General features: G+C 47.1%; 1 protein-coding gene across 7 annotated transcripts in view; it reads left to right on the forward strand.

The window, feature by feature from the left end:
- AMOTL1 (angiomotin like 1) overlaps positions 1-24,861 on the forward strand; it is an 83,488-nt gene extending 58,627 nt beyond the window's left edge. For all 7 annotated transcript variants that reach the window (XM_081001845.1, XM_081001846.1, XM_081001849.1 and 4 more), the window contains 7 exons: positions 3,710-3,855; positions 5,604-5,753; positions 11,860-12,050; positions 15,149-15,274; positions 17,071-17,297; positions 18,819-19,094; positions 21,073-24,861. In XM_081001845.1, coding sequence (XP_080857971.1) covers positions 3,710-3,855; positions 5,604-5,753; positions 11,860-12,050; positions 15,149-15,274; positions 17,071-17,297; positions 18,819-19,094; positions 21,073-21,185 — 1,229 coding nt within the window. In that variant the 3' untranslated portion in view covers positions 21,186-24,861. The remainder of the gene's footprint in view (positions 1-3,709; positions 3,856-5,603; positions 5,754-11,859; positions 12,051-15,148; positions 15,275-17,070; positions 17,298-18,818; positions 19,095-21,072) is intronic.
- Positions 24,862-27,572: the final 2,711 nt, after the last annotated feature.

Genomic DNA, 27,572 nt, shown 5'->3' on the forward strand with positions numbered 1-27,572 from the left:
GGTGACTGGTGTGACGGAAGTGGGCAGGAGCCCAATAGAGAACTCTGCAAAGGGTATCACCCCAGGAGAAGACGGGCACTGTTTGGGCCCTCCCTTGCCAGCAGAGGGGTGCCGCTGGTGGCTAGAAATGGACACAGGATCCAAAACTTTTAATTTCTTTCATATATATATATATATACACACACACACATACACATACACAGAAATATATATATAGAGAGAGAGAACATATATATATATTCCTTTAAATATATAAATGTTGTTGTTGTTTAGTCGTGTCCGAGTCTTCGTGACCCCATGGACCAGAGCACGCCAGGCACTCCTGTCTTCCACTGCCTCCCGCAGCTTGGTCAAACTCATGCTGGTAGCTTCGAAAACACTGTCCAAGCATCTCGTCCTCTGTCGTCCCCTTCTCCTTGTGCCCTCCATCTTTCCCAACATCAGGGTCTTTTCCAGGGAGTCTTCTCTTCTCATGAGGTGGCCAAAGTATTGGAGCCTCAGCTTCACGATCTGTCCTTCCAGTGAGCACTCAGGGCTGATTTCCTTCAGAATGGATAGGTTTGATCTTCTTGCAGTCCATGGGACTCTCAAGAGTCTCCTCCAGCACCATAATTCAAAAGCATTGATTCTTTGGCGATCAGCCTTCTTTGTGGTCCAGCTCTCACTTCCATGCATCACTACTGGGAAAACCATAGCTTTAACTATACGGGCCTTTGTTGGCAGATATATAAATATATTCTTTTAAATAAATAAAGGAATATATATTCCCCTATCTATCTATCTATCATCTATCTATCTATCTATCTATCTATCTATCTATCTATCGTCAGTCAGTCTGTATCTGTGACAGTCCTGGGCATCCGGCTTGGGTCTCATAAAGTTCCACCGTTTCTCCTGGTAACACAGCATTCACTGAACAACGCTTCTGTTCACGCGTCGCTATAAATATTGGTGCGGACACTTTCACTGCCCTGTCAGTTCACGACCTGTGTGCAGTGATAGTTCCTTGAGACAGGGTCATATAAAACGGCAGGGATGTTTAGCATGCCTACCTTGTCTGGGCCAGACAGCTAGATGCTACAAATAGGAGAGAGAAGTATTTCCAAGAATAGAAAGAAAAGTTGTATACAGGACCTCCTCAAGCAGGTCAAATTTATTTATATACTCTCATCCCTCTAGCCAGAGTTGAGGGTGTATCATGTAAGCCGTGGCCACTGAGGTGGAAGGGAAGTCTGGTTTGCTAGAGTGGCTGGTAAACGATCACAGATTATGTTTGGTTTGTTGTGTCTTTGGAAGGGAGAATGAAAACTAAGGAACACCCGTGCTTGGGTGAGCATTTAGGTCTTGTATCCTAAGGAAACATTGCCATTGGATTTAGCTCATCCGCTTTAGAGTCCAAAACAAAGCTCTAAAGGCAGTGGGGATGCGTGGTCTGCATGCAGAACCTGGGCTGTCAAGGACAGGCCTCTAAAATCTTAAGGATCTGTGCTGTGTTGCCGTGATCCTGTTGAGGGTTCTTTCACTTCGTCAAGGTCGAGAGGCCTCTGGGTAAATGTCTACTGCTGAATGAGCAGGCGAAAGGCTATCTGGTAACCCCTCCCAGGGCATGAGAGCTATTCTGGAATGTTTGGCAGCAGCTGAAGTGATGTGGATTCCTGTGCGTTTAAGTGACTCGCAGCAAAGCTCACTTGAATGGCACACGGCTAAATAAAGCACAGCAACACCCACTGGGAAAGGACGTTGGTACTAGCGAAGCATCTTCAGAATCAACAGCTGGCATAAAGAGGAGTAGCATACCCCACCGATACTTACATTTCTAAGAGTCAGTGGGATCTAATGAATGGTGTGTCAGGACTGAACCAGGAAAGCATCAGTTTGGCAACTTCTCCATGAATCTCATTGGATCACTTTGGGCCCAGCTGTTCTCTCTTAGCCCAGGGATGAGGAGCCTTTGACCCTCCAGTTGTTGTTGGGCTCTCCTCAGCCCCTAGCCAGCTCCCTTGCCTTAAAGCTAAAGGGACCCCTGACCATTAGGTCCACACGTGGCCGACTCTGGGGTTGCGGCACTCATCTCGCTTTATTGGCCGAGGGAGCTGGTGTACAGCTTCCAGATCATGTGGCCAGCATGACTAAGCCGCTTCTGGCGAACCAGAACAGCACACGGAAATGCCCTTATCTTCCCGCCGGAGCGGTACCTATTTATCTACTTGCACTTTGACGTGCTTTTGAACTGCTAGGTTGGCAGGAGCAGGGACCGAGCAACGGGAGCTCACCCTGTCGCAGGGATTTGAACCGCTGACCGTCTGATCGGCAAGTCCTAGGCCCTATGGTTTAACCCACAGTGCCACCCACGTACCACTCCCTTGCCTTAGTGCTCACCTATTTTGCGGAGTAGTTGTGATGATAAAATGGAAGGAGAGACTTGGGCTTTACATGCCGAAGAATCAAGCAAATATACATTTTAAAGTTCTAGCTGCCAAATAGCTTTGCTTTTCAGCAGCAGAGGAGGCTGCAGTTAAGGTGATTGAAAAGCCCATGTAGTTTCACAGACATATTGGCAAATGCAGCAGCTGGGCTTTAATCTGAAGGCTTCCAAGTCTCACCCAGCTAGCTCTAAAGTAAGAAACGTAAAATGGTGTCTGAAAGAACAAGTGCACAGCAATAGTGGTCCTTAGTTCAAATAGGTTCCATAATGAATGACAGGGAGTAAGACAGCCTGCCAGGGGCATGTCTAGGGGTTGACCAGGTTGGCCCCTACCTAGGACACAAACCCAGGGAGATGCAAAATTGCGGGTCTTCACTCTGGCTCAGAATAGCTAGGAGTTTGCCTGGCCTGTTCCTCCACTTCTGGGGGAGGCTTGGCAAGGGTTGGAGGTCAGTGCACTGATACACTCCTTGCCATGGGAACAAGGGAGCCTTGCTACACCTCTGCAGCCTGCCCAATGAAACTCTGAAAGTCTTTATGTATTCATATCTCGCCTTTCTTTCAAGGAGCTCACGGTAGTAGCAGAAGTGGTTCTTCCCTCCTCGCAAGAGCCCTGTGAGGTGGGTTTGACTCAGTGACCCAGTGGCCGAGCAGAGATTTGAATGTGGATCTCTCTGGTCCTAGTCTGACACCCTAGCCCAGGAACAGGGAATCCCCAGACCTGGAGGCCGGATGTGGTCTACTTGCCTGGCCCTAAAGACTCTGCAAACGACACCCTGGCCTGAGTCCGTGCCCTGCTTCGTGCCTTCCTTGAGTAGTTTCTCCTGGCTGAATCGTGTCCTTGAACTGTGATAATGCCTCTCGCTTGCCTGGATGGAGAGCTTGGTAGGGAGCTTTGTGTTGGCTTTTGTGTGGCTGGTGTGTAGAATGTGTTACATCAGTGTTTCCCAAACTTGGACCTCCAGCTGTTTTTGGACTACAACTCCCAACATCCCTAGCTAGCAAGACCATCAGGGATTATGGGAATTGTCGTCCCAAAACAACTGGAGGTCCAAGTTTGGGAAACACTGTGTTACATCATTGGTCAACCCACATTGATAATAATAATTATTATTTATATACCCCGCCCATCTGGCTGGAACCTCGCCCTCTAGCTGACAAGGGTCCTGCAGCCCTGCCATGACCGATGCACCACGTTGCCTCTTTTTGAGTTTATTTCTGTTCAGTGTTCCTCCTGGGTGTGTGAGCGCTTCTGATGCAGCTGGCCGTTGCCTCCCTTTCCAGACAAAGAGCATTTGAAAGAGAAAGAGAAGCTGGAAATGGACTTGGCAGCCCTGCGCTTGACCAGCGAGGAGCAGCGAAGGCACATCGAAATCCTGGACCAGGCACTCAACGGCGCACAAGCCAAAGTCGTCAAGCTAGAAGAGGAGGTAACACCAGACTGTCCTTCAGTTCAGTTCACCGCCCTACACTTTTCTTTCTCTCTCTCTCCCTCTCTCTCACAGACATGCCCTATCTGCACTCTGCATTTAAATCTCTATGACTCCACTTTAAACACTCATGGCTTCACCCTAAGAATTCTGGGAGCAGTAGTTTGTTAAGGGTCCTGAGGGTTGCTAGGAGAGCTCTACTCCCTTCACAGAGCTACAATCCCCAGAGTTTCCTGTGAAGAGGGATCGATGAAGGCAAACTCACCAAAGTCCCCATGATTTGTTGGGAGAAGGCATGGCTGTTTAAACTGGTTTAAGAGTGCTTTAAATGTATGGTGCGGTTTTGCCCAAAGACATTTTACTGTTAGCATTCATCTGCAGCCTGATCCTAACCGTGTTTTCTAAGCTATGCCGCAGAGCTCAGCGGGGCTTACTTCCAAGTTAGTATATTTAGGGTTGCTGTCTTACAGCAGCTGCTGAATATGTTCCAGCACATGATATGCTTGGTTGCTAGAAACCAAGGAAATATGAAACTCCTCCCTAAACATCCTAATATAAGAGAGTGTGACAAGCCACCATTATTGACAAATCAGCACAAAATCTGAAATTACTTGGAGGAGCAAAACTCATGGACATTTTCGCAGGAGAACGCTGGGACCATTAGCTACACAAATAGACCAAATATCAGTCTGAATGGTTTATGTCAATTTATGGATTATATAACGAGGTACTTTGCATTTAACCTTTGGTATATTATGCAGTCCACTACCATTCTAAGGGGATCAAGTTGGGAGGTTCACTAGAAATAAGGTTAGTGGCATTTGTTGGGCTTAAACAACTTTGTTAGATTAGAGGTGGGGATCTGTAGAGTACTGAAGCCCCCTTCTCTGGTCACTGAACCCCTACCCCCCCCCCCCCACAGAATAGTTGTCAATCTTTCCACCATGGTCATGAGGTCTGGCAACTTGATTTTTTTTTTTAAATGAAAGCTTAGAGTCTTAGGATCTTGCCTCCTATCATATTGAGAGAGCAGTAAACAACAGAGTCAAACAAACAGCCTCTTTAGTTTAGGACTGAAAGCTTTGACTGGCAGCAGCACAGCAGCGCTTGGGATTTGCTTCAAACATAGAATTGTAGAGTTGGAAGGGGTCCCAAGGATCATTTAGTCCAACCTCCTGCAATGCAGGAGGGACGCGGGTGGCGCTGTGGGTTAAACCACAGAGCCTAGGATTTGCCGATCAGAAGGTCGGCGGTTCGAATCCCTGCGACGGGGTGAGCTCCCGTTGCTCGGTCGCTGCTCCTGCCAACATAGCAGTTTGAAAGCATGTTAAAGTGCAAGTAGATAAATAGGTACCGCTCCGGCAGGAAGGTAAACGGCGTTTCTGTGCACTGCTCTGGTTCGCCAGAAGCGGCTTAGTCATGCTGGCCACATGACCCGGAAGCTGAACGCCGGCTCCCTCGGCCAATAAAGCGAGATGAGCGCTGCAACCCCAGAGTCATCCACGACTAGATCTAATGGTCAGGGGTCCCTTTACCTTTACCTTTTACCTGCAATGCAGGAATCTCAGCTAAAGCTTCCGTGACAGATGGATCACCTTGGTGTCTGAGATCTGGAGGTGACCAGGTGCAGGGACTTAACCTCCATAAAACTTACACTGTTTTCCGCCGTGCGCGAGCTCTGTGCTGTCACCCTCCTCTTCCTCCTAATGTCTCTGTGTTACCCCTGTGGCAATCCTGCTGCCCTCCAGCTGTGCAAGAAGCAAGCTCACGTCGAGAAGGTGGAGAAGCTTCAGCAGGCCTTGACCCAGCTGCAGGCAGCCTACGAGAAACGGGAGCAGATGGAGCGCCGCCTGCGCACCAGGCTGGAGAGAGAGCTGGAATCCCTGAGGATGCAGCAGGTGAGACAGAACTTGGGGTGTTGCATCTCCCCAAAGTGCCTCTCAGTTCAAACCTATGGCAACCTGCCATCAAGATCGGCTGCAGCGGCCGTTGCGTTGGTGCTGCCCCCCTCCAACACGACGGTCGCTGCACCTTGCGGGGTCAGGAGCAGTTGGTTTGGGGGCCCTATGGACACACTGGCAGAGCCAGTCTGGCATTGCTGAAGGTGCTCGCAGAAATATACCTGTCCAAAGCTCCGCCGCACCACACCTGTGATGTGTCAAAGCCCACAGTTCAAGCTGGGGTCTCTTCCATAAATGTAGCACGCAGGTACCACACCACTGCTGGGCTGCTGGTTTGTTCGTTGTTGTTTTGTAGGATAGTATCATTACAGGTGTTACCTTTTGGATTTGATCCCATACAGTTAGATCCAGACCAGCCACACAGTCCTCTGCCGACCTACTCAGAAGGAAATCCCGTTGAATTCAGCGAGTTTCCCTGTTCATGGGTATAGGGGTTGTAGCCAAAATCAGTTGGCTGTAGTTCCCGTTGGTTTAGTAGGAGCCAAGTTCAGCTGGCAGCCCATTGCCTGGGGAGTGCGGATCTGAAGGAAGACACAATTCGGCTTTCGTCACTAGCCGCAGAGAACCCTGGGAACCATAGTTTGCTAAGGGTGCTGGGAATTGTAGTTATGTGAGGTGTAAGCTATAGTTCCCATGATTCTTTTGGGGGCATGCTTCAAATATGTTTTAAATGTGTGCTTTGCAGGCAACTCAAGGACCACTGGGAGACTACATATCCTGCCTCCCAGGAATGACATGACAGCAAGGGAGAGACCAGTTTGACCTAATATTTTGGCTAATAATAATAATAATTTATTTATACCCCGCCCATCAGGCTGGGTTTCCCTAGCCACTCTGTTGCTCCAATACTTGCTTTCCTCTTCCCTCCCTGTTCTTTTTTCCTCTTGTATCATGCCTAGTAAGTTGTGAGCCTGTAGGCAGGGGCTGCCTTACTTTTTACAATCTCTGCAATGCCTAGAATATTTTTTTTTGGTCCTTTGCTCATGTTTAATATTAATAATCCAACTCCTAGGGAGAGCTGTGGACTTCAAAATGCTACTACAGTCAGATCAGTAGCATGTGATCTTGAGTTCTAGTACTATGCAGGCAAAAGAATTTCTGTCTATCTACAATTTTCACATCGTTCATTGGCTGAGCAGAAAAGGCTTTTGAACATAAAATACAAATTTAAAACAACAACCAGCAATGTCATTGTGTTGTTAGCCATAGGCCTGTGAAGCAAGCATGACATCTTGAACTTGCATAAAAATCCAGCAAGCTAAAATCTACTGTGAGCCAGTCCTTGCACAGGGACATCTGGAAAAGTCGTTTGGCTCAAATTCCTTTTGAAATGTGGGAAGTCGCTTTCTGGTATATTAAAAATCTGGTGGATTCTTGTGGTTTGCACAGTCATGCAAATCTTAGAAGCTAGGTTTTATTCACAAATTCCTGCAAATATGGAGCTTTCCAGGATTGAGCAGTTGCAGTTTTCTGAGATCTCATTTTTTTTAAAGTCCACATTAAGAGTCCCCAGGGGCACTCTCTCAGTTAAAAGCCGAAACTGGAAAACTCCCACTTGAGATGAGAGTCCACCTGTGTTTATTCAATCATTGGCTTATACTAATCCATTTGCCAGAGGACAAGCTCACAAGACTCGTTTAGTGGGAGCAAATTCAACTAAATTCTACCAATTTAATGACTTGGCTGCGGGAAACGGCTCCTTTGATTCAATTACATGGCTTTTCTGCAAACGACTTGATGGGGACCTCGTTGTAGCTGCCAAATTGGAATTTAGAGGATGCCTTCTGGATATTTTCATGCACAGATGTACTAGTGTAAAAACAGCACCCTGGCACGTCCTGGTAAATTTCAAGCCAGTTTGGAAAATTAATACATTGGGTTTTGTTGACGTTTGCTCTAAGGAGAGCTTTCAACTTCACTGAGAACCCCCAACAAATGCCCTCAACTATTCTGGGTGGATGGCGTGAAGCCACATGGGAATATCATTTCCTCTGCAAGATTGGGTGGGGAATAATTTCCAGGACACTGATCCCCCCTTTAAAAATTCATTTTGTGAGAAAGGCATTGACCCAGCTCAAGTTAGTCATCACTAAAGACCCACTGAGAGCTATAGGACGTGGAGCGAGGTGTGGCGGAACTTTTCCCATTGATTTCTGTGGGACTTTGTAATGACTGACGGTAGCTGGATCAGAGCCTGTGGCCCAAACTGGCCTGGCTGAAGACTAGAGGAGGAGCTTGCCTTGTTTTGTAAAATGCTATTAAATGTGCTGAGTGCAGGGAAGAGACTGCATCTGATCTTCTGATTATGGGATACCTATTAACTCAAGGGAGACAAATTCTGAAACAGCTATTTAAACACTCTTCTATTTATGGACTGTCAGGTCCCAGACAAGCCTTGCCCCATAAGCCATAAACACTTTCTCATGTGTCCCGCCCCCCCCCCGGCTTTTTAGATTATATGTAACACACTTTCTCTTCCTGGTGTAGTTTAGCTGGGACACTGACCTACATGCAGTGAAAAATACCCATGCTTGCCAATTGAAATATGCCTTGTGTGAGCAGCTGGAATCCTGTTTCTTAGATATGTTTTGACCTAGGCAGCAGGTGACCAGTTTATCCAGTGCCCATCCTGATTTGCCTGCTCAATGAGCATTCACCCTGATTTGTTTGCAGTCAATTGGATGCCATTGCATAAAAGCAAACATCGCCCCACTCTGCCCAGTCCATTTCCCCATCACTTTCCTTCCCGCAAGCAGTTTGATCTTTTAGGGAAGTGGGTCTGTGGTGCAAGAATCCCTCCCAGTCAACTATAATTCGCAACACGAAATTGCCAGTTTGTGATTGAATCCCACCCAAAAATAGACGCAGTCTGGAATCGCCCTTATTGTGATGGCCAAATCAGTTGCACAGAAAGGCATTTCTTTGATCTTGTTTGTCTGCCGATTTTAAAGAATTTTATTTGGCTTAAGGTGCATATCACCAAAAATTCAGCCTGCAGCCAAGCCCTAAGTTCATGCAGCTGAAAAAGCATATTATTTCTCCACTTAGCTGTGTCTCTGCTTCCCTTCCTTCTCCTCTGTTACCGCTATGTAAGATTTCAGATTGTAAGTTCCTCAGGGCAGGGGTCTGTCCTCTTGTGTGTTTTTTTGTAAAGTGGCATGCACGCTGTTGTGGTATATAAATAAAATCAAGTTCCACTTTCAAATATTGAAGGAAATGGGAACTAACTTTACATTTTAATATGTACTACCTTTTGTTAGAACAGGGTGGGGGGATTACTGGGCCAGGGGAGCACAAAGAAAGTGCATTTACAGGAGAATGAGTCATGTGAAATGTCCTTTCTTTCAAGTAACCACAGTGGTTCAGCAACTGGGGTGGAATGAGGAAGAAAACTACTGTACTTGTCTACAGCGGAATGCTTGCTCTCCCTGATCCCAGTTCTGACCACCCATATCAGAAGGAAAGTCTGGAAATCATTTAAAACCTTTTTGTTATCACTTCCTGTTGTCCATGGGACGGAATTCCTTTGGCCCACTTTTTGCAGCAGACTGACCTGATTCGATGTTCCCAAACTTGCTTCCCGGTTGGAATTCAGCTATCAGATTATACAGTTCTCAGCTTTTGCCGTGTAGTTTTGATCCCCAAAAGTATGCACAAAAACCCACATTTTGCACAAAAATGCATTCAACGTGCATGGGGGCGGGGAATAAAAGCAGCGAAGCAACAGAAAATGCATATTTTACAGTGAAAGCGAGTACAGAATGTGTAAAATTTACATGCACCAAATGTTTTGGTGCATTCTTTTGGAATGTCCACAAACCAGGACAAATCAGACGTAGGACCCGAGTGTCAGCAAACAAAAGACACAGAACAGGGTTACACTGATCCAAATCTATGACACATTGCTCTCAAGTTCACGTCAAGTTCACGTCCAGCAGATACTTTTCTTCTTTATAGTATCAGTGCAGTTCCACTTGTGGAGATTCTCCAGTCCCCAAGTCATTGGTTTCCTCATTTCTTCCTCAATCCCAGTGGGGGGTGGGAAAAAGAGACACATATTTTCCTGATCAGTGACTGAACTGTCAAAACAAGGGCATATAACATTAGTGAGGACAACGACAACCTAAACGATATCAAGGACTGCCTTCCTCTTTTAGTGGTGATGGGAAGCGACACAACATGGAAATATTCCACTAAGCACCACCCACTGGTGTGGATGGGAAATGGCAGAATTCCCATGAGAAACATGTGGACACTCGCGTGCCAATGGCACACGCGAATCAGCCAACATCTGATCCAACTTGCTTGCAATATTAAGCGCCTTTTCTGGAAGCACTGCAATGCACACTGGAAAAAACAACCATCTTTTTTGGTTTCACACTTCTCCAGATTTTGGAAAACAGTTCTCTCCTCAAATAAAATAAAATAGCACCACGTGTAAAGAAATGAATTTTAGGATAAAATGCATGTAGAAGTGCATACAATACACTGAGATAAAATATGTATTTTGAGATGCATTTTGTGATAAAATGCAAATTTAGGTAAAGGTAAAGGGACCCCTGACCATTAGGTCCAGTCGTGACCGACTCTGGGGTTGCGCCGCTCATCTCGCTTTATTGGCCGAGGGAGCCGGCGTACAGCTTCTGGGTCATGTGGCCAGCATGACTAAGCCACTTCTGGCGAACCAGAGCAGCGCACGGAAACGCCGTTTACCTTCCCGCCAGAGTGGTACCTATTTATCTACTTGCACTTTGACATGCTTTCAAACTGCTAGGTTGGCAGGAGCTGGGACTGAGCAACGGGAGCTCACCCCGTCACGGGGATTCAAACCACCGACCTTCTGATTGGCAAGTCCTAGGCTCTGTGGTTTAACCCACAGCGCGCAAATTTAAGTATATGTTTTTGTTTAGATTTCTTTTTAAAAATGTAATCACAGATTAATGCAAAAAAAGTGACAGAACCAATCTATCAATGAACACATTTGAAAATGGCACACGCCATAGACAGACTGATTTGTCCATCTTATACACACACACACACACACACCTGTAGACTGAGGTTTAGATGCTATATATAGAAAGGCAGGAGAAATATTGAAATGTATAATAAACAATAAACAGGTTAGTCTTCAAGGTGCTGCTGATCACATTCACAGTGTACATTTAAAGCCCTGTTAAACCTCTTTAGAAGTTGTTCTAGCAGCGCAGATGCATCTAGCACCTTCATTATACAGCTTTCGGTGAATGCGGAAGATGCACCTCTGTACCCTGGTCTCTGACACCTGAGATTTGTGTTTTCAGCACCCGCCCTATTCCTGTGACACTGATTTGTTTAATACTCAATTTTAAATTGTCGTAACCACCCCTCTGAGGTTTCCTGTTCAAGGGTGGATGGTGATGGCAAAAAATGGTTAAGGGTGCTAAGAATTGTTAGGAGACCCCCCCCCCCGCACAGAGCTTCAATTCCCAGCACCTATAACAGACTACGGGATGCCGGTGGCACTGTGGGTTAAACCACAGAGCCTAGGACTTGCCGATCAGAAGGTTGGCGGTTGGCGGTTCGAATCCCCGCAACGGGGTGAGCTCCCGTTGCTCGGTCCCTGCTCCTGCCAACCTAGCAGTTCGAAAGCACGTCAAAATGGAAGTAGATAAATAGATACCACTCCAGCGGGAAGGTAAACGGCGTTTCCGTGCGCTGCTCTGGTTCGCCAGAAGCGGCTTAGTCATGCTGGCCACATGACCCGGAAGTTGTACGCCGGCTCCCTCGGCCAATAAAGCGAGATGAGTGCCGCAACCTCAGAGTCGGTCACGACTGGACCTAATGGTCAGGGGTCCCTTTACCTTTACGTTTATAACAGACTACAGTACCCAGAATTCCTTGGAGGAAGCTATGATTGTTACACACTGTATAAGAATGTGGCATGTGTGTTATAGTAGTTATGATGCTGGGCTAGATGAAACTCTGATTGGCTTCAGCAGGGCTCTTGTTTTTGCTTTGTTTCTGGTGGGCGCTGCTAACTGTGTTTTCGTTTGCTTTTCTCTAGCGGCAAGGGAGCTACCAGGCAGCCCCGCTGCCAGAGTACAACGTCCCTGCGTTAATGGAACTGGTGCGCGAGAAGGAGGAGAGGATTCTGGCTCTGGAAGCCGACATGACCAAGTGGGAGCAGAAGTACCTCGAAGAAAGTGCCATTCGGCATTTCGCCATGAACGCCGCAGCGGCAACTTCCACAGAAAAGTAGGGAAACGGCTAATGGAAGAAAGAGTCTGTCAGCATTGTTTGTGTTTGACTTTCTAAAAAGAAGAAAATGAAAACGTACATTGGGCTCGAACCTCAAATCAATATATAGATCAGGGTTTCCCAAACTTGGGTCTCCCAGCTGTTCTTGGACTACAACTCCCATCATCCCCAGCTAGCAGGACCAGTGGTCAGGGATGATGGGAGTTGTAGTCCAACAACAGTTTGGGGAACCCTGATGTAGACAATAAGCAACTGGAACTTGCAACAAAAACTGTGTACACACTATAAAGCACAACAGAAATATATTTCCCTACTGGAAAGAATTCTGAAGGGTTTCTGGGAATTGTAACTCTGATGGGTAAGCTACAATGCCCAGAATTCTTCGAGAGAAGGAATGTGCCTTAAAATTATAATGTTTATGCAGCCAAAATGCCGTCATATGGATGCCTCTTTTTTGTGTTATAGCTAGTCACGGCCTCTTCACCCCATGCCACCCGCACAATATCCATTTTCTCCTCCAACAGTCAGCCAGCATTTTGTGGCCACTTAAGCAAGCTTGGCCCTCACTGGGATGCTTTGAAGGCTCCCACACCCACCTGGGGGCTTTCCCTCCTTGAAATATGCCTTGTGCTCCTGCAAAATTCTCCCGTGCCTGCTGATACCTCTTGTCTTGTGTGCGAGTGGTGGCATTTTAGTCACAAACGGATCCACATTTGCCCCTGAACTTCCGAAAGAGTAGGAAAGGGTTTTATAGTGGAAAATTATTCAAATAGTCTTTGAATTCTGCAGAAAGGGGGCGGGTGGCGCTGTGGGTTAAACCACAGAGCCTAGGACTTGCCGATCAGAAGGTTGGCGGTTCGAATCCCTGCAACAGGGTGAGCTCCCATTGCTCGGTCCCTGCTCCTGCCAACCTAGCAGTTCGAAAGCACGTCAAAGTGCAAGTAGATAAATATGTACCGCTCCGGCGGGAAGGTAAACAGCATTTCCATGCGCTGCTCTGGTTCGCCAGAAGCGGCTTAGTCATGCTGGCCACATGACCCGGAAGCTGTACGCCGGCTCCCTCGGCCAGTAAAGCGAGATGAGCACCGCAACCCTAGAGTCGGTCACGACTGGACCTAATGGTCAGGGGTCCCTTTACCTTTACCTTCTGCAGAATTCTTCTTCAGGAAGATGAGTCGGTGCTGTGGATAAAGACTTGGCTCTGGGTGTTCTCCAATAGTGGGTGACTTTTTGGGCGAATATAGATGACCATTTGTTGTTTGTTGTTGTTTAGTCGTCTTAGTCGTGTTCGACTCTCTGTGACCCCATGAACCAGAGCATGCCTTGGAAACTATCACTTTCTTCTCAAAACTTCTCCTTTTTTATGTCCGTGGAGTTTTCTTGGCAAAATACTGGAGTGGATTGCCAGTTCCTTCTCCAGGTGGATCACATTTAGTCTAAACTCTTGGCTATGACCAGTCCGTCTTGGGTGGCCCCGCATGGCAAAGCAGGTGGTAAATTGCTATAGTGGGCATATAGCCTCTGTCTGTCTGTCGCGTCCTGTCTAGTGGAAAACTTTACTGCTTTTCTACTGCTTTTATTTTGGGTTGGGTGCAGATTTTGGTTTTCAAAAAAATCTGCTGTGGCTTCATGTTGCAGATGACTCACTGTGGGGAGGAAAAACATAGCTCAGTGTTCAAGTACCTGCTTAGCATACAGAAAGTTCCAGGTAGAGTAATGAGAGAGTAATTAGATTTAGTTTACATTTAAAGGCAAACCTACCCAGCACTAGGGATGCGGGTGGCGCTGTGGGTTAAACCACTGAGCCTAGGACTTGCCGATCAGAAGGTTGGCGGTTCGAATCCCCGCGACGGGGTGAGCTCCCGTTGCTCGGTCCCTGCTCCTGCCAACCTAGCAGTTCGAAAGCACCTCAAAGTGCAAGTAGAGAAATAGGTACCACTCCGGCGGGAAGGTAAATGGCGTTTCCGTGTGCTGCAGCTTAGTCATGCTGGCCACATGACCCGGAAGCTGTACGCCGGCTCCCTCGGCCAATAAAGCGAGATGAGCGCTGCAACCCCAGAGTCGGCCACGACTGGACCTAATGGTCAGGGGTCCCTTTACCTTTACCTTTACCCAGCACACACTTTCTGAAATGTTGACACGAACCAAAACATAGCCAGCTTTCTCCATATCTTGCAATACAGTTCTTCAGCCGAGTATTTTGTGTTCCAAAAGTGTGTTCAAAGGTAAAGTGTGCACAGGAGTGCTAACAGTAGTCAATGCATTATATTAGGGGAAATTGCTTTGCAAAAATGTGTATTTCTGTATCTTGTGAATGTAACTTGTTTATGTTTAATACTGAATTTTAAATTTTTGTGACCTGAATAATAATAATAATAATAATAATAATAATTTTATTATTTATACCCCGCCCACTCTGGGTGGCTCACAACAGAATATTAAAAACATGATAAAATATCAAACATACAAAACTTCCCTAAACAAGGCTGCTTTCAGATGTCTTCTAAAAGTCAGATAGTTGTTTATTTCCTTGAAATATGATGGTGGGAGGGCGTTCCACAGGGCAGGCGCCACTACTGAGAAGGCCCTCTGCCTGGATCTTGCTGGTGAATGGTAGGTGGTATTAAGTAAATAACTAAGTAAGGCAAAATTGCATACACAAATGTGAATGAATTAATTAATTAGTATACCACCCTTCACCTGTAGATCTCAGGGTTGTTCACAATATAGGAGAAATGCACACCAAGTGAATGAATTTTCATGGGGACTTAAAAAGAAAAAAAAGACTCGCAAACCGATGTGGAAATGTGGAGAACAGAACATAAGAGTGGAGCTATGAAAAGCTGTATTTTGACAGCTCTGCCCATCTCTGGCTCCATGTTCAATCCCACGCCTCTACAATTAAAAGGACCAAGAGACAGATCGCCCTCTGCCAGAGACCCCTGGAGAGCAGCTGCCAGTCAGAATAGAAAACATTGGGCTGGAGATGCAAATATTCTGACCTAGTATAAGGAAGATTATTTATGCTCCTTATCTTTTGACCAAATCAAAACTGAAGGTCCCCCCCCCCCCGTCTTTCTCTCTCTCGTTGCCAGGGATGCCTCAGCCATTAATCACTCGCGGAACGGGAGCTACAGTGAAAGCTCCCTGGAGGTCCGCATGTGGCAGGAGGAAGAAGAGATTTTGCAAGCCAACCGACGGTGTCAGGACATGGAATACACGTAAGGAGCAGCTGTCAAGTAGCTACCGTGGGATTTACATGAGCACCCGCAGCGCTGAAGCCTCTTGACTGTCCTGATATTCTGGCAGGCACACCAATTCAACACGATCGCGTTAGCCCTATGCCAAGGCATGGCAGTGGGAACATAGGGGCAGGCACAGTGTGAATGCGCAGCTCGACTCTCCCTCTGACCTCATGAGCACCCAAAGAAGACTCTAGGAAAAGCATGCTTTACCCAATACTGTGGAGGCCAGGTATATATATACAGTGGTACCTCGGGTTAAGTACTTCATTCGTTCTGGAGGTCCATTCTTAACCTGAAACTGTTCTTAACCTGAAGCACCACTTTAGCTAATGGGGCCTCCTGCTGCTGCTGCGCCGCCGGAGCACGATTTCTGTTCTCACCCTGAAGCAAAGTTTTTAACCCAAGGTACTATTTCTGGGTTAGCGGAGTCTGTAACCTGAAGCATATGTAACCTGAAGCGTATGTAACCCGAGGCACCACTGTATGTATGTGCAACAGCAGCCACACCCATCTTCGAGTGGCCGGTTAAACCAAGTGAGAGTAGCCAGTGGCTCTCAAACCCTCGGTGGGTTACGGACTTCCCCTGCAAGCAAAGACAGGCTCCGGCAGATTGACTGGACAAAACCAATAGTGGGTCCAACAGTCAAGAAGGCGGTTTCTGCAGGTGATGTGTAGAGGGAAGTGAGGGGCAGATGGGGCTTGGCAACCTGGGAAGGTAGCCCATCCAAGAGAAGGAAAACTCTGCTGCCTTTGAGATATCTTCAGGAGAAGAAAAGGCTAAGGAGTAAACCCTACACCAGGGGTAGGCAGCCTAAGGCCTGGGGGCCGGATGCGGCCCAATCGCCTTCTCAATCCGGCCCGCGGACGGCCCACGAATCTGTGTTTTTACACAGGAATCTGTCCTTTTATTTAAAATGCATCTCTGGGTTATTTGTGGGGCATAGGAATTCGTTCATATTTTTTTTTCAAAATATAGTCCGGCCCACCAGGGACGGCTGGAAAAGGTTGCTGACCCCTGCCCTACACCAATCCAGAGGGGAATCCCTAAGGCAGCTGGATGGTGTCTTGTATGCCTCCTTCTAGCAACTCCTGGTGCCAAACGTATTGCTCTGCTTTCCTTTGGACCACATCAGTGAGGCCGAGAGAGGGGTCTTGTTGTCTGGGCAGCCCAGGACTTGCATACATGCTGCTTAGGCTTGCGCCCCAGGGAGGGCACTTAGGTGCTGCTAATGTAGCAGTTTGAAGGTGCACTCCATTGTCTCTGGAGACAGACAGGTGCCATCAATGTGTATGAAGGAGCAGTTTTGAGTTCCAGACATGCTACTGTTTGGTTATCCAAAACAGTATGTAGGGCATTCCTCTTACCTTATTAAGCACTTGGGAAAATTTTGCATTTTGATTCATTTTAAATTGAAATTAATTGTGCATTCTCTGTGCTAAGGAATTTAAAGGTTCTGAACCTGGAAAGCCTGCTTTCTGCAACCTGTGAAAATTGAGCGGATTTCTGCAAATTTTATAATGTTGCAATCAGGTTGATTCCACAGATATTCTCCCTCTGCGATAAACACTCACTGTCAGACGCAGGAAACTAAATATACACCATGTCCATTGATAAACAGACTTTGCAAACTCCTACAGTTGCAGTTTGGGCACTTCTTTAAACAGATACCGGTACTAAAACTGAATTTGTCATACCAGCGTTGTGGGACCAGACCACCTCCTTTCAAGCCTCTTCTCATCTCTGGAATATGTTTTTCTGCATATTTTAACAGGATAAAGAACCTGCATGCAAAAATCATAGAGAAAGATGCCATGATCAAAGTGCTTCAGCAGCGGTCCAGGAAGGACCTTGGCAAAACTGATGCTTCAAGCTTGCGACCTGCTCGGTCGGTCCCATCCATTGCTGCAGCCACTGGAACTCATTCCCGCCAGACGTCCCTCACCAGCAACCAGGTGGCCGAGGAGAAGAAAGAAGACAAGACTTGGAAAGGGAGCATAGGTGAGCTTTGGTGTTAGCTGGGCCCTGGCAAAGAGATTCAGCTCTCCCCATCTCTTAGTGGAACAGCTTTGGACTACAACTCCCATCAGCCCCTGCCACCTTATGCGTTGGCCCCACCCATTGCAGTCCAAAACATAGGGAGGGCACCAGGTTGGGCAGGTCTGCTTCCGCTGGTTCTTGTTGCTTTTCTGGCTGTTGTGTTTTATGAAAGTGGATTGTTGTTGCTTTGCTTGCCAAGTGAGTGGATGAATTTATTTGTTGTTACAAACATGGTCATTTCAACCATCACTAAAAATATATATATACACACACACACACACACACACACACACACACACTTTACATAGATACACCATTACAAGGCAGAATCACCCAATTCATACATACTGTGTGTGTGTGTGTGTGTGTGTGTGTGTGTGTGTGTTTGTTGTTGCTTTTGCTTACTCTATATTGATTGGTGTTTTATTGTGTTGCAGTTTTTATGGATTTTTATGGGGACCCTGTGATTGAAGATGCAGGGTGAAAATGACAATATATAAAATAGCACCAAAGGAGGAGATCAGCCAATTAAAAATGCTTGGTCAATGCACTTGGTCAAACAAAAGCCCTTGGCAGCTGGGGATTCAAACTTTATAGCACTTTGAACTTAGGCAACAACAATAATAATAATAATACTGAAATATAAGTGGCACACGCACAATCAATTTAAAATAAGCAATATTATTTTTAAATTCATACAAGAGCAAGCATATGTCTTAGGTATTTGCTGAGCCAAATAACCACATTTGTTTCCATTAAGTGGCAAAGTTTAAATGCAGAACATTGTCAGTGGTGCATTCGCGTTTAAATTATTATTATTCTTTGCAATTGACACAGAGTATTAGTTAGTTCAAATCCAGATCTGATGTTCAGCTCCCACATTCCACTACTTTGGGGGCCTTTTTTCCTGCCTTCCTCCTTCCGCCTCAGGCTACCTATCTCTTTATCCCTTACTTCCCAGCTTTGTGAAAGTTCTTTGTAGCCTTCCAAGTAAAGCTGCTTATTCCCTTTCTTTCCCCAGGACACTCTTGGCCAAATTGGCAACTTACCCTTCCCTCACTGGACTTTTACTGCAAACGTCCCGCCTGCTTTGTTCTCTAAGCAGTTGGAATGTTTGTGGACATTCTGTGCCACCACACCATCTTCAGCTAGTATGTTATCAAAAAGCTTCACTGTGGCAAGCAGGGACAGTACAGCCACACAGACCAGTCATTTCCTAGTCATTGCTTACAATTGTTCACGTTCTTCTTGTTGGTTCCATGGTATTGACATTTTTAATCTAAATTGCTTGGATGGGAAAGACAAAATAACAGAGATGGGGCATATCTGGTGTTTTATATTGTGTGTTGTATCTCCCCCCCCCTTTTGTTTTAACATTCTGTGTGGTTTATTTAAACCACTTTGAGCCTTTGGGAAAATAGAGTAGAACTTTAATTAAACCAATGGGGTCCTTTCCCTCTCTTGTTTCTCCTGCTCCTCTAGGATTGCTCTTAGGGAAGGAGACCCAGGACCAGGCGCCCATCCCTTTGTTGCCACCTCCACCTCCTGCCACACTGTCTTCTGGAATGTCCTCGTGGCCGGTGACTGTCTGCCACACTAAGACGGGCAGCAAAGATAGCAGCACTCAGACGGACAAAGCCTCTGAACTTTTCTGGCCAAACTCTGCCTCTTTTCCGGGCAGAGGGAAGTTGACTAACACCCCGGGCGGCAGCCCAGCCCTCAGGCACACTGCAGGCAGAGGCGTTGGAGAGAGGCTGGGTGAGTAAATTTGAACACCATGGGCCTGGGAACAGGAGCAGGGCAGGAAGGGTGTTTTGAACTGCAGTGTGCAGAACCTAGAATTATGAAATTCTGTCTCCAGAAAAGAAAGCTTTAAATGGACCGTTGCCTTGCCTCCGCAATAGACTGGACGAGAGATGAACTGATGCTCAATTCAGATAAGGCTGAGGCACTGTTGGTAGGAGGTTCCCTAGACCGGATGGCTGGGAGGTTGCCTGCTCTTGGTGGGGTTATATTCCCTCTGAAGGAGCAGGCACCTAGCTTGGGGGCTACTTCTGGACCCTTTGCTGTTCCTTGAGGCTCAGGTGGCCTTGGTGGCCCAGAGTGTCTTTTCTCAGCTTCAGCTGGTGGCCCTATCTGGACAGAGATAGCCTAACTTCTGGTGTCCATGCTCTGGTAACCTCGAGGTTAGGTTACTGCAACACGTTATACATAGGGCTGCCTCTGAAGGCAGTTCAGAAACTTCACTTGGTGCAGAATTCAGTGACCAGGTTTCTCACTGGAGCAAGATAAGCTTGAGCACGTCCACACCAATCCTGATCCAACTGCACTGGCTGCCTATCAGTTCCCAGGCCCAATTCAAAGTGCTGGTTTTTGACCTATAAAGCCTTAAATGGCCGAGGACCACAATACCTCAAGGACCACCTTTCCCCATACGAACCAACCAGGACCCTCCAATTATCTGAGGCTCTGGTGTGCTTCCTCCTCCAGAGATCTGTAGGGCAGCAACATGAGAATGTGTCTTTTTGTTTAGGATTGCGTATCAGTTCTAAAGGAGCACGTTATTGCTCCCCCCGCAGGCAGCGCCTTAAATCTGATTTATAGCATCACAGAGTGCTGTACCCAACCCCCAAAATATCTCAGATTAACTCCAGGAGACCGTCACTTACCTCTGAAGGTCAAACTGCATGTTGCATTATATAAATTCCATTATTCTTCCCCCCCCCCCCGCCCCATTTATTTTTATGCAGAGCAGCTGTAGGTGGCTGCAAGGTTGAGTGGGTGTCTGGCAGGGGAAGAGAATCTGCTGCACCCTTTCACTGCCAGCTGGTTTGCTTGCTCAGAATTGCTCCAATAGCATCTGCTTTCCCATATCTGGGGGACCTGGGTGAGACACATGGTTCCCATATTTCCCCCCATGGAAAGCAGCACAGTTTTAAGCAATCAGCAGCCAGCTGGTAAGAAGAAAACGGTTAAGTAGACTCTGCCCGCCCCCAACTTCCCTTCTTCCGCTATCAGTTTTCACTTTAACTTTGATGCCACTCATAGTGTTTTTGCAAGTCTCCTCCACACTGTGCACTTAAAATGCTTTTATACCACTTTGACCAAAGAGTCCTGGGAACTGTAGTGTGTTAAGGGTGCTGAGAATTGTCAGGCGACCCGCCCCCCGCAGAGCTACAGTTCCCGGCGCCCTTATCAAACTACAGTTCCCATAATTCTTTGGAGGAAGCCATGATTCTTAAGAGTGGAATAAGAGTACTTTAAATTTGGTGACCAAGCCACACCCAAACAATTGGGAATTGTGGTAATGCAATGTGCACTTTTGGGACGCAGGTGGCGCTGTGGGTTAAACCACAGAGCCTAGGACTTGCCGATCAGAAGGTTGGCGGTTCGAATCCCCGCGAAGGGGTGGAGCTCCCGTTGCTCAGTCCCTGCTCCTGCCAACCTAGCAGTTCAAAAGCACGTCAAAGTGCAAGTGGATAAATAGGTACCGCTGCAGTGGGAAGGTAAACGGCGTTTCCGTGTGCTGCTCTGGTTCGCCAGAAGCAACTTAGTCATGCTGGCCACATGACCCGGAAGCTGTACACCGGCTCCCTCGGCCAATAAAATGAGATGAGCGCCGCAACCCCAGAGTCTGTCACGACTGGACCTAATGGTCAGGGGTCCCTTTACCTTTACCCTAATGTGCACTTTGGCCCCAAGATCAACTTTCGCCCTCTTCACTGTTTCTCCGCAGAGAACTCTCCCAGCCATGGCAAGCTACCGGACAGCAGCAAAGGCGGCAGGGTCAGCAGCCTGCTTCACAAACCTGAATTCCCAGATCCAGACATGATGGAAGTCCTTATCTGAAGCTACAGTTCTCAGGTGCTGCCGTTTCCCCTGCTAGTGCACATAGCCCCATGAAGGAGGGTGCTGCCGTAGTTGGCACTGCTGCTGCCATGCAAAACTCGAGAGCTCTGGAGAATGGTACAAAACCGGACCAAAGAAGTTTAGATCTAGACGGCAAATGAGACTTTTTAACAAAGCACAGAGCATGTGAGACGTTGGAGATGGGACATTTGGGATACCTGCTACGTACAATCATTAAAAATTTACATTGGCCAACGAGATGTGGATTTGAAAGAGCGATGGCAAAAGGAAGACATGGGCATCTGCATTTTCTGTCGGGGGGTGGGAGGAACTTTGGAAGGCACGGTCAGCATGCCAAGGACAATTCTGCAACCACCAAGTTAGTGGTGGTTGCTTTTTTAATCACCTGCTAGCTAACCAGAGCAGCCACATTCCCTCTGTGAAATGTTTTGTGCAACGTGCACCCCTGGGATGAGGGAGCAGGACTTCCCCATATTTAGACATCATCCCACTGCCTTCTTCCTGCTGTTTTTGTTTTCATCTCCCTCCTACCCACCTTTATAGAGAGAGAGACATGGTTAAAAACAGGGTGCGGAACAACGTGCCCTTCCGATAAATTTTCGCAACTCTTCACCTCTATTTAATATTTATTGAGCAACGACAGCATGCGGTTGCCAGCACAGAAGCAGCAGGGTCCTTCCTTGCTAAGAGGGCTTAGAACATGGGTAGCTGATGGGGGGGGCCCTCCAGATGTGCTTGGATTAGAGAGCTCCCTTTCGCCCCAGCTGAGAGCCAGGAGTGAGCTATAGCCCTGTAACATCTGGAGAGCACAACGTTGGCTGCCACTGGCTTCAAATCTAATGTTATCTCACGCATTACAGGTGAGACATAGTTACCTCTTTCCAGTAGTAGTAGTAGTAGTAATAATAATTTTATTATTTATACTCCGCCCCTCTGACTGGGTTTCCCCAACCACTCTGGGCAGCTGGGTTGTTCTGCTGGGGCAAGAACCCTACCAGCCAAACAAAAATAGTCATTAAAAAGCACCTTAAAACCTGATTTGTGGTCTCATAAACTTTCATGGGCTTAGAGTTTCGAGCAGGGGATGTTCCCAGCTCTTCCTGGAGATACTGAGGAATTGACCTGGGGAACTTTCTGCTTTATCGCTGAACTATGGCTCTCCCTTGTTAAATACAGGCATGGAATCCTATGTAACAACAGCATAGGCAGATGTCGGGTGGTTTCAAGTAGATCAGCAAGGATTTTTCATTCCCGCTTGTTTAAGAACGGCAACAGAAAATGCCCCCTCCCCCATTATACTGCTGAAATTAAGAAAACTGGGTGAGGGGGAGCAAGAGGTAACCAGCAGAATGTGCTTGGGGTGTGTGAGTTCAGTTCTCAGAACAGAATTCCCAGACTCGGAAACCTTTAAGTGTAAATGTACGCCTTTTGCACCAATTGCGGTTGGCGGTTCTCAGGATTCTTGTATAAAAACAAAGTCAGTCCCACAGTCCTGAGGTCTGCCCACTGCTACTATAAACAGGTTCGTTTCAGTGTCCCTTTTCCTAGGTTATCTGCTAGTTTTCCAAAACTGTTCGATGTGTGGCCGTGCATGTTTTGCGAGGGCTATAAGCTTTGCTCTTCCGTCTGGTGCAGGTTCTGTGAAAATGCTGAGCAGTTTAGCAGTGCTTTGTCTATCAAACCAACCACCAAGCTCTTAACCCTAACTCTTAGAGATTCAAACAGTGGTATGCCATCTGCTTTGTGCATTTATCCCAACCAGCAAGGGTGACTGCAGGAAGCCACCCAGCTTGCCCTGTTGTCTTTGTTGAAAGGCAAGTGGAAACTGAGCATAATACATACTCCTCCCATGTGTGATTCCTGGCAAATGGAGGGTACAGCAAATGCCATCATGATTAGTAACCACCGACAGACTTGTCTTCACATACATGCATCAAGAAGACATAGACAAACTCAGCCTCCTATGTCATACATGCTTGGCTCAGCAACACTTAGCAAATGGGATCCAAAGGTAAGTTTCACTTAGTTCCTGTTGGAAATCAGTGGGACAACTTTCCACGTTGGATTTCAATGGGACCCGAAGTTCAGCTAACTAATCTGGATCCAGCCTGTTACGTTTTTGCATTTTCACACAGGATTGCTATGGATTTATACTTGGCCAACAGGGTTTTGTGCGCCGTTGTTGGCCTGGGGAGGTGGCTGGGGATGTGCATTTGCACCCGTGTCGTTAGGGAATAGGGACCGTGCCATGCCAATAGGGATTGCATTGGGTGTCTTTAGTTTTTTCCCATTGATCAGTTGCTGCTGTGCTGTACTCTTTTTTTCTGAATGAACCATTCAATAAGCTTCTGTACAGTGCTAGCAACTATTTGTTCCAAGAAACGGTCTCCGTATTAACACCCAATTTGTACCTCTTGATGAGGCGTTATGCGCAAATAAGCCTCCCAGAGCTTGTAGAGGCTGTCAGCCCTCAAAACAACTGTAAACAGCAGCACCTTGAAATTCCACACACACCTCTCCTTGCCCTACCCTTCAGACAAGGAGAGAGCCTTGCTGCCTTTTGCTAGAAAGAAATCAAGGGCTTTCCTTGTTCCCTCTAGCACAGGGATGAAGAACCTGACACCTTTCAGATGTTCTTAGACTCCAACTCCCATTGGCTCTAGCCAATGGGGCCAATGTTTTGGTATGATGGGACTTATTGTCCTTCAACATCTGGAGGATTACAGGCTCCCTATCCATGCATAGTGCTGCATTCCACAAGAGTGAACAGGCAGCACCAGGGACTCTGTTTGCATGGGTAGGGCATGGGGAGAACTGGAAAGGCATGGCTGGCTGGCTGGCTGGCTGGCTGGCAGTTTGGTGGACCTACTACAGTCACGTGGAGGCTACTTCAGCTTCTCATTATTATGGAACAAACGCAGGAACCAGGGCTGTATGTGACATAGTTTGCTCATTGTGCTGGTCCCGAGGTGCAGTTTTAGGAGAATTCTCCTGCAGTTTCCTCCTCCTGTATATCTATATTGATGTGCCTTTGTACTTGTAGCATTCAGTTAAGCACCACTTACAACAACATCCCAAGGGTAAATTTACAGTGTCAATGATGCTTGCGTTTGGCAGGCAACTTTCTGCAGACGAACTCCGTATATATTTGAAAATTTACAGCCCAAAGGATCAGGAAAGTCCATGCTTGCTTCTCTAGTTGTGCTTGATGTTTTAATGCAAAAAAAGAGAGGTTTCTCTAGAACACCCCAAGTTAGAGCAGAGTGTATGTGGAATACTGCTGTGACGACTAAAGCGGTGGCTTAACCTTTAGCAAAAACGTTTCTGCCCCTCCTCGAACACCTTGGCTTGTGTGTTACAGTATTGTGCTGTGTGACACTTGTGTTGTATTAATATTACAGGTAAACGGGTTGTAAGATAACGTCAGATCGCTTCCCTCCCCCTTCCCCCAGTTGTCCTTCTGTTGTACAGAATGGCTGGTGTAGAGCATCGTTCAGCTGGAGTGTGTTTGTACATACATGGGGCAGGGAGGAATCAAGGAGTTTATACACCTCCCACGAGAAATACTGATGGCCTTGGGCCTGCCAAAGATTTTTCTCCTCTGCTGCTTAAATTTGTGCCTTAATATTGTATATAATAAACGTATACAGTGGTGCGCCCCTTTGACTTTTTTGGTTTTAAATGGGTTGGAGGGAAGCATATTGTCTTGTTTCAGAGCATTTGGCAGGAGCTGGTCAGCAAGACCACACACTATGTCGGTGAAATCATTTCTCTCTCTTCAAAGAAACAAAACAGCACAGGAGGCCAGGCCTAGCAAGCCCAGCAACTCTGCCCTAATGTGTCAGTTGTGAAGACTGAAGGTCCCCGAGTTTCCTCTTCTCTTGGGTCCTTCCCAAGGGAGACTCCATCGCTGTGCCTGTCTTTGCTTCTCCCTCTTCATGCCACTTCTGGTCCTGGGAGAACAGGAGGAAGGGGATCTGGTCACAGCAGGAGGAGGACACCCTCTGGACTCTTCAGCAGCCTGCCTCATCTCTGCCTCTTGGCCTCCCTCCTCTCTAGCCTCCACTTCTGGACTGCTTCCTGCCACAGTCTCTTCCTACTCACTAAACCCTGTTACCCCTTCAGCTTCTGACACCTCCTCTTCCCAGTCTGCTCCCTCTTCTTCCTCTGACCACTCATCATCGTCCCACCACCAATCCCCTGGCTCTGAGCCTTTTTCCCTTGGGGGTTCCCCAGCTGGTGCCTCCCACCACTCCTTGGCATCCAGCCAGTATGTGTGCCATCTAGATGCTTTCTTTGCATTGTTCTCCAAGTCAAGAGTTTGACGTGTGAGCTGAGAAATCCTCAAGTACAAAACCTTATCTCACCACTTCCGCAAACTCACTTGTGGGCCTAAGCAGGTAGCTTCTGGGTGGAAGCTGCTGTTTCCTGATTATCACATTCCTGCCCACACATCCAGCTTCCATTGCTGTTGGCCACCCTACCAGTGGTTCCATGGCAAACCCCTACATTAACAGCATCGAAGGGACCTCCCCAGGGCACAAGCCTCAGCAGTGTGTATGAAGGTCCTGGGCTGCCCAGACAACAAGACCCCACTCTTGGCCTCGCTGATGTGGTCCAAAGGAAAGCAGAGCAATGCATTTGGCACCAGCTTGGCTGCAGGAGTTGCTAGAAGAAGATGTGCAAGGTTCCATCCAAGTTCACTCTGGATTTGTGTAGGGTTTATTCCTGAGCCTTTTCTTCTCCCAAAGATGTCCTGAAAGGCAGCCAAGGTTTAGGATTTTCCTTCTCCTAGATGGGCTACATTCCCAGGTTGATGAGACCCACCTGCCCCTCATGTCCCTCTACAGCAGCCTTTCTCAACCTGTGGGTCCCCAGATGTTGTTGAACTACAACTCCCATCACCCCTAGCTAGCAAGGCCAGAGCTCAGGGATGATGGGAGTTGTAATCCAACAACATCTGGGGACCCACAGGTTGAGAACCGCTGCTCTACAGCATGTGCAGAAACTGCCTTCTTGACCGCTGGACCCATTACTGGTCTTCATCTGCTTAATCTACTGGAGCCTGTCTTTGCAAGCAGGGGAAGTTCTTAGCTCAATGAGTGTTTCAGACCCATCAGCTACCCTCACCGGGTTACCCAGCCACTTGAAGCTGTTTCCCAGGGTGTGGCCGCTGTCACATGCTGATAGCTTCTAGGAGTCACAGGTGAGAACTGAGTGCAAGGTGAGGACCAAAGGTGGGCAACTTACTACAGAAGGAGCACAACGTATCCCCCACCAGAGGTCTTGCCCCTTGCCTAACATCCTGTACATCCTGGTGGTATGAGCTGTTCAACAGCGGAGCAGACTTTGTGGCAGAGTCTGTTAAGAGTTTTTTAAGCAGAGCCAAGGTGGCCATCTTGTAATTAATGTAATTAAGCTGGGTGGAGTTGAGAAACACAATAAATAAAATGGATTTAGCAACTGGCTATTGCATGCTCCTAAATGAATCAGAAAAATGTTGGCGCTAAGCCAGGAGGACATCTTCTTTGTAAGGCATGGCAACCCACAGAGCACATTTTTCCAATGGCCCTGCAACATTCTTGCCTGGCAGTTCTGCACCTGTTGGGTCCAACTCCTTCCCCTTCCTTCCTCTTCCACTATTTTTCAGAGGGAACATTTGTCAGCAGGATGCCACAAATACCAGCAGGGATGTTGGCAGTGCTGTATGAATCTCGAGGAGGGCACAGCAGACTGATGCTCCATGCTCCATAGTCCAGCTGCTTTTTCTGAGGTACATCCACTGCATGGAACTTATAATCCTCAAGTGCTTGGCTGAAAAATAAAACAGGTTAGACAATGATCCTTCACAGTGAACAAATCTTGCATATATTATTTTTAAATGTACCCTACCGTAATATTCAAGTCCAGTATGAAGTTTCCAGTCAATAAGCAAAATTCCCTCCTCACTTCTTCTTTGCCCTGTCCTCACAGAGAAAGAACTTAAAAGAGCACCAAATACTAATATATATTTAATCAACCATTTAATGAGCCTTCCTCAGGCTATAGGAGCTGAGCTTTATGCACAGCTGTTTAGTGGTATTACTAAATTCAGCTTCAACCAGGAGTATCCTTAGGGATTTTGTATGATTATTGGGCTGCTTAGTACAGCGTTTTCCCTAACTGTAGTCTTCAGCTGTTTTTTTTTTTTTTTTGACTACAACTCCCATCATCCTTGACCACTGGTCCTGCTAGCTAGGGATGATGGGAGTCCAAAAACAACTGGAGACCCAAGTTTGGGACACCCTGCTGTAGTTCACTGCTGGTTCTGTTTCCAGACAGGATGGATGGGGAATCTGTGGTTCTCCAGATGTTGAAATATTTAAG

The sequence above is a fragment of the Podarcis pityusensis genome (assembly GCF_964106645.2).
Source record: "Podarcis pityusensis genome assembly, chromosome: 4".
In the NCBI taxonomy this organism is placed as follows: domain Eukaryota; kingdom Metazoa; phylum Chordata; class Lepidosauria; order Squamata; family Lacertidae; genus Podarcis; species Podarcis pityusensis.